We start from the raw sequence: 17,663 nt of genomic DNA, 5'->3' as shown, positions 1-17,663 counted from the left end.
AGCAATGAGTCTGCTAATAGTAAATGAAGCACTCTATAATAAGACATTTGTGTGCCATGAAAAACAGCCCGAAGGACTATTTCCAATTTACTCCTGCATGTTGCAATGTTGCTGTGTATGGTAGGGTGACCATATCACTGGAAAATTCAGGGGCACATCTAAATAATACAGCTAGCAGGGCTGAACTGATTGCAGTTTATGGTAAATGCAATCAGTGCGGCCAACATGCAACATGTAATTATTAGACATGTTCCTGAATTTTCAAGTGATTTGGTCACCCCAATGTATGTTTATATGTATTATAATAACATACATCTCAAACATCCTTATTTAGGTGGGGCTAATAGTTAATAACTATATCACAGACAGAGGATCAGGAAAAGGGACAGGTACACAATATAGAGAAGGGTGATACAGATAGCACATTCTGGAGTGAAAAGTCCTGCACCTATGGGTGCTAGGAATGAGACAGGGTGCAAAGTACAAAAAACATTGTGTTTTACACTTTGCACCATGCCCAGAGCTACATAAATGAGTACTAAGATCTTCTACATCCTTGTCCATAAACACATGATCTGCCACAGTAGCAGAAATGCAGAAATGTGAATAGAAGAGGCAGATTAAAATCACGTCCCAAAACAAAGCTATTTTGCAATATGGAGAGATTGTTGCCAGAATGCACACTAAGGGCTCTATTCAGCCTGCAGCTAAGCTGCTACCAGCACTGGAGAATGACACAGCTCCATTTAAATGAATGGGATTAAGTGGTTCTGCCACACAGATCAGTGGCAGTTAACTCATTCAGCAGGCATGTAGTTATATCAGGCCTGTCCATTCACTGCCCCCCCCAGCCACCATGTGAACTCCAGTTTAGTGACTAAACAATAGTTTTTTCAGAGAAACCTTAAAAGAGGTGAATTTCCAGGTAAACAACTACAGCCAGTGTAAAATATTGACATGATCCAGGCTCAGAAGGCCAAATGACATGGTGCGGTGGGATATAATAATGGACCACATGGTAAATGCAGGTTTAAATGCCCATGGATATGTATTATTGGAGTTATAAGTAGTGTTATTATAATTCTGCACTATTATTTTTGTATGTGCAGCATATATATAATGTTAGTAGGGTAAAAAACAAACACATGCAAAGTTATACCCTAAATAACATTTAGAGGAGAAATAACAGTATAAGAATCAGGCTATTCTTGTACCTCTACATTATGGCAACAAAGTATTCATAAATTCAGGGTCAGTTTAAACACAGATAGTAAAGTATCAGATATGTCATTCCCAAGCATTGGCAGAGGCTTAGCTGCAAGTTGAATTGAGCCCTATATGTCCATGATTCTAATTCACCCCTTCTAGTCACAGATCTGTGGCAGCCCTGCACTCAGCTATGACCTAAGAACAAGGAGACACAGGACTAGAGAGAGAGAGAGAACTTGCCTGAAATAATACCCTGAAAATAATTATCCTTTTTTTCATTGTACTCGGTACTACAAAACTCCTGGCAGCCTTCTAACTCTAACTGGATGCTCAAGATATAACCAAAACTAAAGGTCTAAACATATCCAGACATAAGTACTACTGTGTATCAACTATCACACAAAATACTAATGCACAACTTTTTTTTGTTTTTACCAAAACATTCCCTGGACAATGCCCTAAATGTGTCTTACACTCATTTACAAAAGTTAATTAGTGGTCTTTTTCCTGTTATTTATCAGCTAGCAAAAAAGCAAATCCAATTACACTTCTGCCATCTTATCAAAACATTGTCTGATGCTGAAGGTGTCAGTTCGTCAATAATTGATCTAAGCCAGTTGTTGGACTTTTCTGCTTCAAGTTCCCCCTGGAGAACCAACCTTTGTCCCCTGTTAGCTCATGGTAAGGTCACATATATAAGAAAACATTGATTTATCAGCCTTAAAAATATCTAGGGAGCAAATATGTGCCAGCTCCAAATCTCATCCTAAATTACTTAGTTTGTCTTTCAGGGGTAGAGGAGTAAATAGACATTATACTTTAATCTTACCCTAAGTTGCCTTCTGGTTGAGCCCCCCTGTCACTGCTTCAGGCCCCTCCCCTGAGGACAGTTGGGGAATCCTCTGAGGCTTATGGAAGAGACTTAATAGAAGTAGGGTTCCATGTTTTATACAGAAACATAATTGCCCATTTCCCTGTAGAAAACAAGAACCCCTATTTCTGGACACTAATTTCTTTGTGTGACATAAGGACTTTGGCTTTGTCTGTCATTGTTTGCTATTCAAAATATAAGGTAGGGTCATTGAAATTGAACTACTGCAGTCTCCTAGAGATCACTGCCTCAGTCAAAGCATTAGATGTGCCCCAATCGTTAAACTAAAGCAATAGTACAACAAAAGTACAGAAGATTGTAAGCCTCAAAGTAAAGCTGGCCATACACGTGGCGATCTCACGATGTTTCGTACGACCGTCGGTCGCACGAAACATCGTCAGATCCGCCACACACCATTCAGGGCTGAATCGGCAGGTAAGGAGGTAGAAACAATAGGATTTCTACCTCCTTCTGCGGATTCAGCTCTGAAGGGAGAATTTTGGTCAGGCGCCTTCTATGGCGCCCGATCAAAATTTTCTAACTTGGCCGATCGGCGAGCCGACCGATTTCAGCAGCTTCCTGCGATATCGGTCGGCTCGCTGACATGCCATACACGCACCGATTATCGTACGAAACGAGGTTTCGTACGATAATATCGGTGCGTGTATGGCCACCTTAAAGCTCAAGGTGATCATCACTATCTATAGGGCCAATGGCATATTGCTCTAATCTCTGGACCCATAAACTGAATGCACCAATGGTTCCGTGGTGTATAGTTAAAAAATTGGTTTAAAGTAATTGGGTGTGATAAGTGAGATCGCATATGCTAATGGCTATGAGAATGAAAGTTCTAGAGTGCATTAACTCCTTTTAAATACAGAAATTTCAGTAGATCTAACAGATCAATTTGGCTATCACAGTTATGGGTTTAGTGAAACTGCAATATTATCAGTTCATTTAACACTTGTGCCCAAAATCCTGACCTGATCAAAGTTTTACCTTGGGGCTCCTAACTTACTTATAGAGCCTGGCACATGTTATTGTTCACTAGAGCTCCAAATTGTGATGACACCATCATGACATCATTTATCTAAGCTGGCACTCGGCCATCTTGGTCCATATTATAAAGTCGTTTGTAATCTTGCCTCCCTTTGGCCCAGGTCCCAGAATGGCTGCTTCTCATATGTTTATATAAGTATTTTTTCTTTTGGTGTAAAAGAGAGATTTCCACACATTTTATGAATGGGGCACAGTTATTAAAAAAAAGTGATACGGTAATAATTTACAGAATGATGAGAAGAATTGTCTTTTCATTCTCAAACGACTTTGCGTGGCAAATATTAAAGCTAGTGCTATCACATAAACGTGTAAGCATACACATATATCTATAGTTCATTCTTTGCTGGAACACTAGGTATGGAGAACTAAGGATGATGAGTTTCAGAAGGAATTTACCTATTTTTCTTCCATGAAATTATACATCAATCATCTTGTGATATGCATACAAGTATGTAAGTATTGCACTGTAGACTTGCAAACTTAGAGCAATTCATGGGTCTGCAAAGCTCAGTATCTTCAAAAAAAAGTAGGGGGGTGTCTTTTCTTTTTAATTATTCAGTAGGTTTGTCCCCATTAGATGGACAGTTCATCATAGCAGTTAGCCTATGTTTCTTTAAATGGGAATTCCACCCAAACAAAACAAGTTTTTTTTAAAAGAAAACATGATTTTGAGCAATTTTGCAATATACATCAATTAAAAAATATGCAGCCTTTTCATTAATTTTAAAATTATATTATGTTACGTGAACTATTAAAGAATCTTGCCAAACTGGAATATATATATCAGTAAATATTGCCCTTTTATAACTTTTTCCTTGATCCACTATTTTGTGATGGGCTGGGTGCTCCCTCAGAGATCATCTGACAGGAAATTATGCAGCTCTAATTGTAACAGGAAAAAGTGTTGAAGCAAAAGGCAGAACTCTGCCCATTAATTGGCTGATGGGGCCTAGCATGTATGTGTGCCCTTGGCTTGTTTGTGTGTACCGTGAATCCTTAATTTTTAAATGGCAATTTTCTATTTTAGAGTACCCAAATAGCACATACTACTAAAATGATAATCACTTTGATAATTCCTGAAACACATTGGGGCAAATTTATCAAAATGTGAGTCTAGAGCTTAGTACACACAAACTCACCCACTTTCTATTCATTCCTATGGGATTTTTAGAAGTGTATTTATCGATGGGTTAAAGTTGGAGTTCACCATTTGATAAATACACTTTTCAAAATCCCATAGGAATGAATAGAACATTAGTGAGTTTTTATGTAAACTCACATTTTGATAAATCTGTCCCATTGTCTGTGCTAATGAAAATGAAGATATTTAGTGACTGGGTCAGATCTACAACATCCTCTTCTGCATACAAATCAAATCACTCCATACACAGAATAATTTTTACTTCAGCAGTTCTTAATGAAAAGCACACGATTCTAGGTAAGACGTGACCAAGGTAGGCAGGTTATAAACAGCAGAGGAAAATATGGTTCTATTCCTGCATTCTGTGTAGGACAGAGAATCAGGTGAGAATTAGTAACACAGTAGGCTGGAATGCAAAATTATGTGTGCCCAGGAGAAAGCCATTCAGACTGCAATGATTTATAGCACAGCAATAGTTTAATGGATAAATGCTGTCTATTGTGATGTTGCAGTGATAGTAAGAAAGATCTGTTGGTCCTTAGACCCTGAGTCGCCAGAATTATTGAGCTGCAGAAAATTGTCTGAAGTAAGGGAAGTAAGGGAAAGGGGACATTCTATAAAAGTAGAATCAAATAAAGAAACATATATTACAGAAATACCTTTTTATTAGTCAGTATTACAACCTGTGTTTTATGTCTAGATCCTTTATCTCCCTTCTTCTACTGGCTGAAAATTGCTAATTATGTCACATTAAAAGCAAATAAAAAATCTGCTATGCAGATTAAAAAGATATCATGTCAATTCAGAAGCCTCGACAGGAAAAGAAAGTAATTAAACGCCTTTAATGAAATTGCATTCTGCTCCATCACAAATGAGCATTTTGCTCATTTCCTGCAAAACACATGGAAAAAAATAAATCTGGATTAAAAAGGGATTTAATTGCTCAAATTTCAATTCAGCTGAACATGTGAAAGAACATTTAAGGCTGTCTTGTTGAGAGAAAGAGGCCTTTTTTCATATATTGCCCATCAATCTTACTTTACTATGCTACTGATACCTTCTTTCACTTGGACTTTGCCTCTTTTCGTAACTCTAGCAGTTAGTAATCTGACCTGCTGTCCAGTCATCTACTACTTTCAAATTTTAACTAGTCTTTTTTTTCTTTCCGTTACAGATTTCTCCGTTTTTGTAACATTAGGTGATGAACTTGCAAATTCCTTATGTGGTTCACTACCCTAGCGAAGTAAATTATTAGAGGCTGCTTCCAAAGGCATTGTGAAATAAATGTATTATAATAATAATAATGATAAGGAGCCTTAGTCATCCACAATTGTCAGAATTCTTGCCACATTTAATTAAGAGCAGTGGTACCCAGCCAGTATTTTTAGTCATCTTTGTGTGTCTCAAAGGATGTCTTGTTAAAAAAAAGTTCATAAAAGTTTTCTTATTACTGATGTAAGTGTTTTAAATGTATTACATTTATTATTGTGTATATTTGCACAAGGCTAGCAAAACTAGAAAATAGCACAATTTCACTACCCAAACTTTCAAGACTGATTAGAAATACCAGTTCTGGAATACAGTGCATATAGTAGACAGACAGACAGTTAGATAGATAGATAGATAGATAGATAGATAGATAGATAGATTGGCCAGGGTGGGAAATCTTGCTGGCTACAAAACAGCATTGGTGTAAAGATGTTCTCTCTGGCCAGTAGTATTGCATGGGTTTTCTATATGATCTCATTGTGGCCTAAAGCTTAAATGATTGGATCAGCCCAGTTTAGACCAGAATTTGGGGTAGTTAGACTCTGTCTGCCAGATTGAGGCTTTTATACAAGTTTGACCATATTTGGAACCCAAACTGATCAGTCCTGCTAATACAGTTATGATTGGAGTTGGTTGACTTTACCATGCCCATCTAGGCTATACATTCAATACCCCCTCACCCCCCACAACTGCAATTTAGACACAATATAGCGTTAGCTAGTCATGTATAAACAGCTTATATTTATAAGGATTATGTGCACCTCGTTTAGCACCAATTCATATGTCAGAAGAGTAGTATATAGACCTTTAAAAGAGAACTAAGTCCTTAACTTTTTATCATATTATTCTATCTCAATTAAATCATTTCTGCTGCTGTATTATATGTTTATGCTTCCTCCATTCTTTCTCTGGGTGCATTCATTTCACATTCATAAACAGATCACCAATGCAAACGGGTTTCTATAATTAGTTATAACTTAACCTGTAAGTCAGTGATGTGTCAGGAGAATTAGAAGCCTCAAAACCACTGGCATACTGGTTACGGTTTAATGGTTAGACTCATTTACTAAAATAATTAGCTCACTTGCTAGAAGAGTCAAGAAGGCAAATTTTTTAAAATCACATATTATTTTTAAATGTATATAGATGAAATAGTTGAATATAAATTAGGAGGAAGGGCAAAACAAATGAATAATCAGAACATACACACTCAACTAGAGCCATAATTACTGCAATAAACAGGTTCCACATATATGTTATCACAACATCAGTCTTCCACATCATCACTTGTGAATGGGCAAAATAGGAAAGTAGGCTCTAACCCCTTAAATACCAGACTACCAATAATTCAGCTTCAGAGCACTATAATGCATGGACAGCTTCTTGCCTTGAAACAGTAACAAATCTTTACTAATTTGCTACACTGAGAGATACTAAATGTTCAATGCTAAAAGATCAGATATTGTATTCAGATACAAACAATACATTAATTTGTTACAGTTTAAAAATGTGTGCATTTATTTATAAAAGGCTTATAATTTGTTTGTTTTATGACAGGTGCTCAGCTCTTGGCAATGCACCAACACAAAAGCCATTTCACAGTTTCCCTATCTAATTCTTAATTAACCTGCCTCAAGTTTCTTGAAAAAATGAAAGACAGGAGTGTGCTGAGTCAAAAAACTGGCATATTACAAAATCTTCAGGACTGGCTCTGGGCTCTGCTGTTTTTTTACAGAACCAGTGCCAGATTAGTGACGATAGATTAAAAAAGATAAATAATGCTTAGTTTTGTCCATTATGATCTGACAAGCAGGTAACAAATTTTTAGACTTTTTGGTATTGAGCCGCTCCCCCCTCCAATTGCTAGGTACAGCAGGGAGAGTTGGTGCTCAGTAGCCTCTGGGAAGGGACTGTGGCTCTGGCATAGTAGGTGTAGTAGGGAGAGATGGTGCCTATAGTAGCAGTGGAATAATAGCCTCTGGGAAGGGAATGTGGCTGTGGGATAGCAGGGATAGCAGGTATAGTAGGGAGAGATGGTGCCTATAGTAGCAGTGTGATAATAGCCTTTGGGAAGGGACTGTGGCTGTGGGACAGCAAGTATAGTAGGGAGAGACGGTGCCTATAGTAGCAGTGGGATAATAGCCTCTGGGAAGGGACTGTGACTGGGATAGCAAGTATTGTAGGCAGAGATGGTGTCTATAGTAGCAATGGTGGGATAATAGCCTCTGGGAAGGGACTGTGGCTGTGGGATAGCAGGTATAGTAGGGAGAGATTGTGCCTATAGTAGCAGTGGGGGGATAATAGCCTCTGGGAAGGGACTGTGTCTGTGGGATAGCAGGTATAGTAGGGAGAGATGGTGCCTATAGTGGCAGTAGGATAATAGCCTCTGGGAAGGGACTGGGGCTGTGGGATAGCGGGTATAGTAGGGAGAGATGGTGCCTATAGTAGCAGTGGGATAATAGCCTCTGAGAAGGGAATGTGGCTGTGGGATAGCGGGTATAGTAGGGAGAGATGGTGCCTATAGTAGCAGGGGGGATAATAGCCTCTGGGAAGGGACTGTGGCTGTGGGATAGCAGGTTTAGTAGGGAGAGATGGTGCCTTTAGTAGCAGTGGGGGGATAATAGCCTCTGGGAAGGGACTGTGGCTGTGGGATAGCAGGTATAGTAGGGAGAGATGGTGCCTATAGTAGCAGTGGGGATAATAGCCTCTGGGAAGGGACTGAGGCTGTGGGATAGCAGGTATAGTAGGGAGAGATGGTGCCTATAGTAGCAGTGGGGGGGATAATAGCCTCTGGGAAGGGACTGTGGGATAGCAGGTATAGTAGGGAGAGATGGTGCCTATAGTAGCAGTGTGGGGATAATAGCCTCTGGGAAGGGACTGAGGCTGTGGGATAGCAGGTATAGTAGGGAGAGATGGTGCCTATAGTAGCAGTGGGGGGGATAATAGCCTCTGGGAAGGGACTGTGGCTGTGGGATAGCAGGTATAGTAGGGAGAGATGGTGCCTATAGTAGCAGTGGGGGGATAATAGCCTTTGGGAAGGGACTGTGGCTGTGGGATAGCAGGTATATTAGGGAGAGATGGTGCCTATAGTAGCAGTGGGGGGATAATAGCCTCTGGGAAGGGACTGGGGCTGTGGGATAGCAGGTATAGTATGGAGAGATGGTGCCTATAGTAGCAGTGGGGGGATAATAGCCTCTGGGAAGGCTCTGTGGCTGTGGGATAGCAGGTATAGTAGGGAGAGATTGTGCCTATAGTAGCAGTGGGAACAGGGTATTTTTGCAGCATAGTAGATAAAGTAGGACAAGCCATAACTGAATTACATAGAATGAGACCTGTGTTATATCAATTTTGGTTTTGCCCGGGACCACATAAACTTATGAAAAGTTCACATTTTATAGCAAAACACAAAAATAATCAGTGCAATGTTAACTGCTTGCTTCAGACTGATACCCTCTCACAGAAGCAACTGTTTCTTTCACTGTTTTACCCTTGTGTCAGTTTTACTGTTTGAAAAAAAAATATCCCCTGTCATGAGATCTTTGCTTTGCTTATTAGACATGGTGAACACCTAAAAACTACAACTCTAGGACACAGACAAATGACTGCAAGTCAGAAGGGATAAAGTGTGACTGCATATTCCACCCCCTCCCCACTTCAACCATAGCTGCCAAAATACTCCTCCACTTGTCATTTTCTGAAGGAAACCTTGTTCCCCAAAGAAACATGCATGTTCAGCAGCAGATAAATACGGGTTGGCTATCTTTTCTATTTCTTTTACACTTTAACACTGATTAAAGATGCCATATATCATCCTTGATTGCAAAGTTTTGAATTGTATTATCTTTTAGTGCTGACCACCTCCGCCAGTAGGCTAATCCACGTCCCTGCCACTCTTATTGCATACACATATTTAGCATGTTTCCCATGCCTGATTTTCAGAATGTACCAATGTATGCATGCTGAAATACACCACAGAGGTACAATTCTGTGCTTGGACTTTTCCAGCAGGACTTGATGTATAATTACTTACTTGATTCCCTATAAGGAGATTACACTTAGGAGTTGAGAAAAGAAAGCTGATTACTACGTGAACATGTCCGTGCAACCCTGCCGTGGCATTGCCAATATGTGGGCCAGGAAATCAATGTATTCTGCCCTTAAGCTCGTAACAATAGGAATTCATTTTCATTCAATGGCAATTAAGTTGTTTGCAGGACAAGGGAAGCGGGTGGAAAAAGATTTTTTTTTTCTCCAAGCAGCACAATGAGGGGGAGACTTCTTCACAGATAGATTAGTGCCACAGGCCCACACTCCCTAGATTGTCTCTGCTGGTCACATGCTAGCACCGGTCTCCAGGCAACCGTAAAGCCCAGGCAAAAAAAGTTCTTTCTGAACTGGCTGAGAGAGGCTTTGTGAGACAAGCAATCCCCTCACATCTGTTTGGATAGGGGTCTCTCTAGCAGTTTCCAAGCAATTGCACCACAAACATCCAACCATTCTCTGCCCAGATTAAAAAGAAAAAAAAAACAACAACTCAGAGGCGGGGGACATGGCCTAATGGTGGTCTGTTTGTCATGAAAGAAAATGTGAATACGTTCTTTACATTTAACATTATCTCACATATAATATATTATTATGCTTCTAATCAGGTATGATTAATGACAGCTTTTAAACGAAATATTGACACAACAAAAACTCTGATACTACTCTTATACTATCACAACCCAAAGAGAAGCAAGGCAAGGAGAAGTGAAGAGCCGTGGCTGCTGCAGAACATCTTGGAGAGTGGAAAAAGCAGCTTTATTGGTCTCTTTGCTTTAAGAGGTTTTTCTTCTAAAGATTCTGAAGCAGGGGCACGTGTGACTGAAAGGTAGCCCATGTTACTAAAGGCTTGCCAGCTGGTCACCACTGGGCTCAGTTATTCCTTCTGCTACAAAGGCTGATGGGGAATGCTGGGGGTTGTAGTATAGCAACAACTGCAGGGCAATATTGCCTATTCCAGGCAGAAGCATGAATCTTTAGCTAATTTGTTTTTTTACTAGTAAATTTGTCCGAAAGACCTAGAGCAAACTTTGCACCTGTTATAAAATGTCCATACATATGTAACAAGAACATTTATCTCAATAATATTCTAGATTTAGATTAAACTGGGACCCTAGGCACAATCAGATCTCTCCGAGACATGAATAATATTAGACTGTAAATGAATATAATGCAGCCTATAAAAATATAGTGTGAAAAAAAGTGCAAAAGTGTTACTTACTCTGACTGTGAGCTTTCTGGATGTAGAAAGTGAAGAGAAGCCCCAGGGCAAGTAGAGCAACAGGTCTCTGCATCCCAGCAGGGAGAGTTCCCATCTCTGTCTCCTGCAGGGACTGGACCAGCCTGCAGGCAGAGAGCTGCTCCAAGTGACACTAATGGGAATTTCTCCTTAAGTACCCAAGAGGGGTTTTTTTCCTCCTTATCCAGCAAGTTGTGGAAGAAAGGCGTGTACTTCAGTGTTTTCAATCAACTCCCACCCTCCAGACATTTATAAAGAGCTTGGCCCCTGGGAACCCTGCAAGCAGCATGCACACTAATCAGCAAGTGTAGGCAGCCTTGCACTAGTCAGCCAGTGTGTGTGCACTGCCCGGCTCAATCCGCTACTTTCCCATAGCAGGCTCAGGTCAGCTAGCAAGAGGGGGGTTGTGCCATCCCGTGTTTATTAAAGAAATCAAATCCTGCCAATCATGTCAGATAAGGAGTGAACACAGTGATCTGTGAATAGCTGCAGTTCAACAAGGAAGCGACTAGAATAAATAGAAAAGGGGGGAATAAAAGGGCAGGGAACTGTTATTGAATTATTTACTTTGAACTAATTTGTACATGTTAGTAAAAGGATTATGTTATTCAGAGCATCTCAGTAATAACAATTAAAAAAATAAAGTGTAAAAATCAGCATGTTTTTTCCGGAACAGTTATATGATTGAGATGTAAATAATTTAAAAAAAAGAATATGTAAAAAAAGTTAGTTAAGAAACTGTGTAAAAAATAAAGAGTTGATGCTTAGGTCAAATTTCTTGGCGCTTGGACAAGTTATTAAGATACTATTTCCTTTATTCTTGCTGGAGCTTGTTGATAAATGTTGGTTTTGGCAACTCTATTAAATAGAAATGAGAATAATAAATAGCCCCCACCATTTGTGTGTGGAGTCATGTGTGCTGCAGAATGCAATGTATTATTAGGTGCAGCATCACATTATTCGAAACGGAAGGCAGGACACACAAGCTGTACATTTACATGTGAATCAGATCTGTGACAGATGTTAAGTATGGAAAATGAACATCTGATTGATTGCTACACTCAGGACCAGGGCCAGTGTTACTAAATAGCACCCATAAAACTGACTATACATGCTCAGATTAGACTGAGCAGGGTGGCTGCTTTGGACCATACTGCCCAACCATCTGGCTGTGTATAGAGGTTCCAAGGAAAGAAATTGGGGGCAAAATCACAGTTGGCTTGTCCAGACTGAAAATTCAGCTGGCAATGACCCGTCTGGGACCTGGATAAAGAAGAACATCCAAACTCCTTGTCGATAGTTCCTTGGCTGAAATCAAACCTAGGATCCCAACACTACAAGGCAGTATATACTGTATATATATATATATATATATATATATATAATTTCAAGTACGTAGAGTCCCATACAGCCCCCCACCAGTTCACTGAATAGTGACTGGCTGTGGCATCTTACAGCAGCCCCTCTGTCTGGGCCTGCTCTTCCTTCTGCCACTAAGTGGAGTATAAATTACTTAGTAAGTAAGTAAGGGGATAGAAGGTAGGAGGGGGACACCTCATGCCTCCCCCCACCTGCACCTCATGAATACAGCACTGTCAAAGACAGGCAACACTGTAGTGAGAGGGGCTGCCGCCAGTATCTGTGTCCTGAGACCTGCAGCAGTTTACATGTTGTAAAAGGCACTGGCAGGGTGCAATGTGCAAAAAACAAGTGCAATCTGCCATGTCTCTACGTTCTATTACTCCCGTCAAGCTCTATGCTGTTCATGTAGTTGGCTATATTAAATGTCCAGGGGTGAGATTATAATAAAATGATGTCACCCAAAGAGGAAAGTTGAGCTTTTGAGCAGCCGGGGGACATAAAAATCTCTTGGAGAGAATCACATCCAACCCATAGGCCTGTAGCTGGGCAATGCTGATCTGGATAAACACAAAACATTGGAACAGATTTCCTCTATGAAATTTATACAGTTAGAACCTCACGTAAAGGACTCTATGAAAGTAAGAGAGACAGGGTTGAACTGGGCTGGCGGGACCATAAAAATCTGGTGGACCCCACTGACCCAGGTCTGCTCTTGCATGACCTTTGGCTTGTCACCCCCAATTGTGGACAAATGTAAATAAAATGCAACACAACACATGCTGCGCGGGGGGGGGGTCACGCATGAAAGGTGGAGGCCGGGTGGGCATCACAGCTGGGGTGGGGGTGGTCCAGGAAACCCCAGACCTGGCTGAAGAGAGGCCTAGCTACTGTAGCTCCTGCCAAGGCAATACCATCCCAACACAAGCACAAAAATGACAATTTTAATCAGAATAATAGGGTTTTAATTTTATGTGAAAATACATACTATTTGTTATTTGTGTGCATTAAGTAGGGTCATTCTAAAGTGTCTTGCTTTTGACACTTTCAGCAAGTTTCATTTTGATTGTGCTTTCTTGTACACTAGTGTACTCTCTAGACATTTTTCCAAACACACTTTAGTAAGTAGACCCCTTCATGAGTATTTACTATCCGCAAGTTTGATCCCAGCCAAAATAATGAAGGGACTAGACAGCAGAATGTGGATTAATTATACTTCACCCTGTACCATGTTAGGTATTAAGGTTTGGAGTATGCAGAGAATTGGTATGACACAGTACTAGGGTCAAACCACATGAAGCTTTGGGGGCAGACCGGAATATTCAGTGAGTTTACTGGCATCTGAGGAATCACAAAGGGGGGGAAAACCCTCCCTTCCAAGCACTCAGAGCAACAAGTACAACTTGTCATGAAGCTCCGCTCTGTCTCTCCCTTGTGTCTCCTGTCAGTGGCCGAGTACAGGCCTTGATAAATTCCTTTCTGCTCTGAAGGGCTTTTCCTATTGTTCTTCCCTTTGTTCCACTGTTGCCAACTTGCTGGAATTCTTGTCGTGGTTTCACAGCACGGATCAATTCGAACTAAACGTCACCAGCTGAGTACTTCTATGAGACCGAACCTCTGAAGCGGCTTTAATTCCACAAGCCTAGAACTGTGAGGAGATCAGAGCAGGGGAGAAACAGTTGGATATCACTAAAGTTTCACCACCAATCTGGGTTTTTTGGACAGAAACTGTCAGCTTTATACATCATTATAAAAAGGCAAATCTTGGACAAAATCAGTAATATTTCTCAAGCTTTTTCAATCTTTTTGTAAATCTAATATCATCAGTGACAATTTTTTTTCAACAAAAATACTCAAAAAAAAAATTTTTGCAGGTGAACAGAAATTTTGCTGCGGTGTACTAAATATATTTTTTTATTTTCAAACTTGAAACAAATTTGTCTATGATTTTTCTGTCATCTCAGCACTTAAAACTGGTAAAACATTATTGATAGAAAAATGTTTTAATAAATAGGGAGAATATTTGTCTTCAACAATTTTTGATGCTGGTGAAATAAAAATGATTTTTTTCTTACTATGTATGAATGCCCTGCTGGAAAAATTAAAACTGTGCTACTATTTTATTGTTACTTTTTATTTCTTATCTTTATGTTTAGCCCCTCCTCTATTCATTTTCTGTCTTTCTTTCAAACTACTGCCTTGTTTCTAGGTTAAATTGAGCCCGGCAACAAGATAGCTGCCGAAATTCCAAACTAGAGAGCTACTGCACCAAAAGCTAAATAATTAAAAAAAACACAAATAATGACAAAAGAATAACAATTGCAAACAAGAATATCTCTATCTACATCCTGCAAAAGTTAATGTAAAGGTTAACAATTAATTTAATGTGTTCCACTTCATGGACAGAGTTCAGAGTTCAGGGTCAGTTTTATGGCATATCTTAGGCCTTATAAGCAATGGGCAGGAATTCAGAAGATAAAGGTAAAAACTAAGTAAGAGTTATCAGAAAGGTCTATGTACATACAGACATAAGCACTTACAGCACTGCTGCTCAGTAAAGAGTCCTCAGTAAAAAGAAACACCACATTTCTTTCCTTCTATTCTGTATACATGATTTTCTGTCAGACTTCCTGCTCTTAAAAAATCCTTCATGGCACGGTGCAAGTCTGCTCAGTTTGTTCCTCTCTCCCCCTCCCTTCTCCTCGTCCACCTCCCATCTCTCCTCTATCCCCCTCCCCAATCTGCAGTGCAATCTGAGTTTAGAGCTGTTCCAGGAACAGTGTGCAGGCCGGAAAGTGAAGACAGACCAAGCTAAAATGGCAGCTGCCATCTTTAACAAACAGATGAAGCTTCTATGGCTGTTTACTCATGTATAGTAAAGCTTTCTGCAGAATAAATATAGTGTTCTAGCTTGCACTATTGTGACTAATCTATTGGCAATAAAATGCCAAAATGCCTTTCCTTCTTCGTTAATCACTTCCTCTTCAGCACTATTTAACCACCTAGTTTAGAATGTTAACTATTTCCTTCTGCTAAGCAGCTTAATGTATCTAAAATTTTAAAACAATAAAAATAATGATCAAGCTTAAAGTTATTCAGAATATATCAGCCTGTGAGCCTTGAAAGTTAATTTCTAACTTTTAGCATATGCACTTTTACCCAAAATTAGCATTGTAGCACACCAAATAAACACCTTGGTTTCTCAGGCTCTTTATTACAGCATGCTGTAATGTGATGGTTTAGTATTCAGATGGGGACCATGGGAATTTCAAGTCTTTAAAAGTACAAGTCTGAAGGCATCTGTATGGCTTCGTACATTTTTAACATTCCCAATGGAAAAACTGACAACAAAGGAAAAATGACAGCGGATACAGTAGATATCTTCAAGGAAGGTCTATAAATATGTACTTGGAAACAAAATCAAGGGAACTGTGCCCTGGTTTATGCGGTATCATTTTGATACAAGGAGGCTGTCAAAGAAATAAATGTCAGTAGCGGTTCATGGGGGGGGCTGGATGCATTCCCCACTGAGGCACAGCTAGCAATTGCTATAGTAAGAGCCAGTACAGGCAGTTCTTGGCCATAGAATCAAAGTCCCACAATAAATGGCACTTGTAGCAATTCACTCCTGACCTCTATTCAATGAATACATCAAATTTTCTTGAAATACATAAATTGTCTGTTCACAAAGCAGCTGCCCTCAACATGCATCTCTCATAATGGGACAAGCCACAGCAATGGAACTACATATTCTAGGATGTTGCTTGGTCACTGAATGCTATTGGGCTAGCAGCCAAGTTCTAAATTGGCTATAATAAGCATGACCATGTGCAACTACACACTGTGCATACAGCCTTTGCAACAAAGACCTGCCCCTGCATTGTCTGTTTGTAGTGAACAGAGCTGACCATGATAAAGGAACTGATTGAGTTAAGAACTCAAGTGGACCTCCAGTAGAGAAACACCCCACCCCCCATACATGAATGCTACTTACACCTACAGGATGATAAGTGAGATAAAGTTTACGTTTAGCTGGAGTTGGAAGACAGCTGACTCTTACAACATGTTTTCAGTAATAAATATAAGGGTTAATTTATGAATGCAGCTGCAAGATGGATGAAAGTTTTATGATTCTTGATACCATTCATTGTGCCCCACGCTCCTTGCACTTTTACATAGTTGCACCAAGCGACATTGTGTCCATCCTGCCCCTTCTGCTGAATAGTGAGGAAGTGCATCTATTAATGATGGGGAACCTTGGGATTACAAATTACGTTGAACATGGTGATTTTCAGAATTCCCACACAGAGCAGATTTCGGCACAGAAACATGCAAGTATACATTTTGGAACTGAAATCCACTTCATGTGCTTGCACCCAAGCCAAAGTAACGGCTCTAAAGGAAGGCACAGGGAAAGGCTGATGCGTGCGTTTGTCTGCAGGCCAAGAATCAGCCCCATGTGGCATTAGCCTTATTCTGGGGGGAAATGCTGCATAATGGGTAGAAAAATTGCAGAAAATTGCACTTTTTCAAACTGAGTTTGTCAATGACCCATGGTAAGAGGCTTAATAAAAGGCCCAGCATGGCTCGAAACATTTCTTGAATTGACGTCTACTTTTTAAAGCCAATGAACCACTTTATGCAATCACAAAAATGGATCAGTGTGCTGCAGCATTTTATAAAGACCCAGGGTACTGAACAGCAGTGTAAAAAATAGCAAGGGTTGGACAAATTGTTTGTGGGTTGGACAAAGTTTTTAAGTGCAATTGAATTAACTCATAAATGGCAAATCACTGAAAAGTCTAAATTAACAAGGAAGGAAAATTGTTTTTTTTTTTTTAATTTTAATTATTTTTTTGCGTTGAGTGTTTAAATGGTGATCCAATTTAACAACTGTTCTAGATATTCCCAGAACCCCAGCCTGAAGGTCATTGAACATGAATGCTTTTTTTGTCATCCCAAATACTCCTGGGACTGTTCCAAGGCACTTTGACAATGTTTCTAAGTCTCTGTAACTTTGTTACAGATATCGGCCCTCAAAAGGGGTCTCCAATGTAAAATATCAAAAATCCAATTAGGGAGTGTTAGTCCAGCAACATCAAGCATGGATTCCTCAAACAACATATCTTTTTCGAAGCTCTGCATAGACTTTTGGATTGAAGAGCTGCAGAATGGAGTGGAAGAATATTCTGGAACATTTATGTCCCCCAGACAGGTGGGCCCAGACTGCAGGGTCTGCTTTCTCTATACCCTCTCTCTTCTCCAAAGTTATGTGCAGCCATTGCTTAATAGTTGCACAGGGCACACATAACTTCAACAGGTAGGGGGCAGCGACAAGGTAGCTGTGTGCAGGGCCGCATCAGGGGTCCTAGCCGCCTGAGGCAGCCAGTTGATGCCGCCCCCTTGCTCCCCCCCGTGTTTAGCTTTTTTGCATCAGAGGAGGGTGAAGGGGGGGGCACATCAATAGTGCAGAG

The 17,663-nt window shown here is 40.1% G+C and overlaps 1 protein-coding gene across 2 annotated transcripts in view; it reads right to left on the bottom strand.

The window, feature by feature from the left end:
- The window catches only part of lrp2 (LDL receptor related protein 2), a 111,155-nt gene extending 100,186 nt beyond the window's left edge, over nucleotides 1-10,969 (bottom strand). For both annotated transcript variants that reach the window (XM_012971045.3, XM_002936756.5), the window contains exon 1: nucleotides 10,813-10,969. In XM_012971045.3, coding sequence (XP_012826499.2) covers nucleotides 10,813-10,906 — 94 coding nt within the window. In that variant the 5' untranslated portion in view covers nucleotides 10,907-10,969. The remainder of the gene's footprint in view (nucleotides 1-10,812) is intronic.
- Nucleotides 10,970-17,663: the final 6,694 nt, after the last annotated feature.

Source organism: Xenopus tropicalis, chromosome 9 (genome assembly GCF_000004195.4).
Source record: "Xenopus tropicalis strain Nigerian chromosome 9, UCB_Xtro_10.0, whole genome shotgun sequence".
In the NCBI taxonomy this organism is placed as follows: Eukaryota; Metazoa; Chordata; class Amphibia; order Anura; family Pipidae; genus Xenopus; species Xenopus tropicalis.
This window is presented reverse-complemented; position numbering and strand designations above follow the sequence as displayed.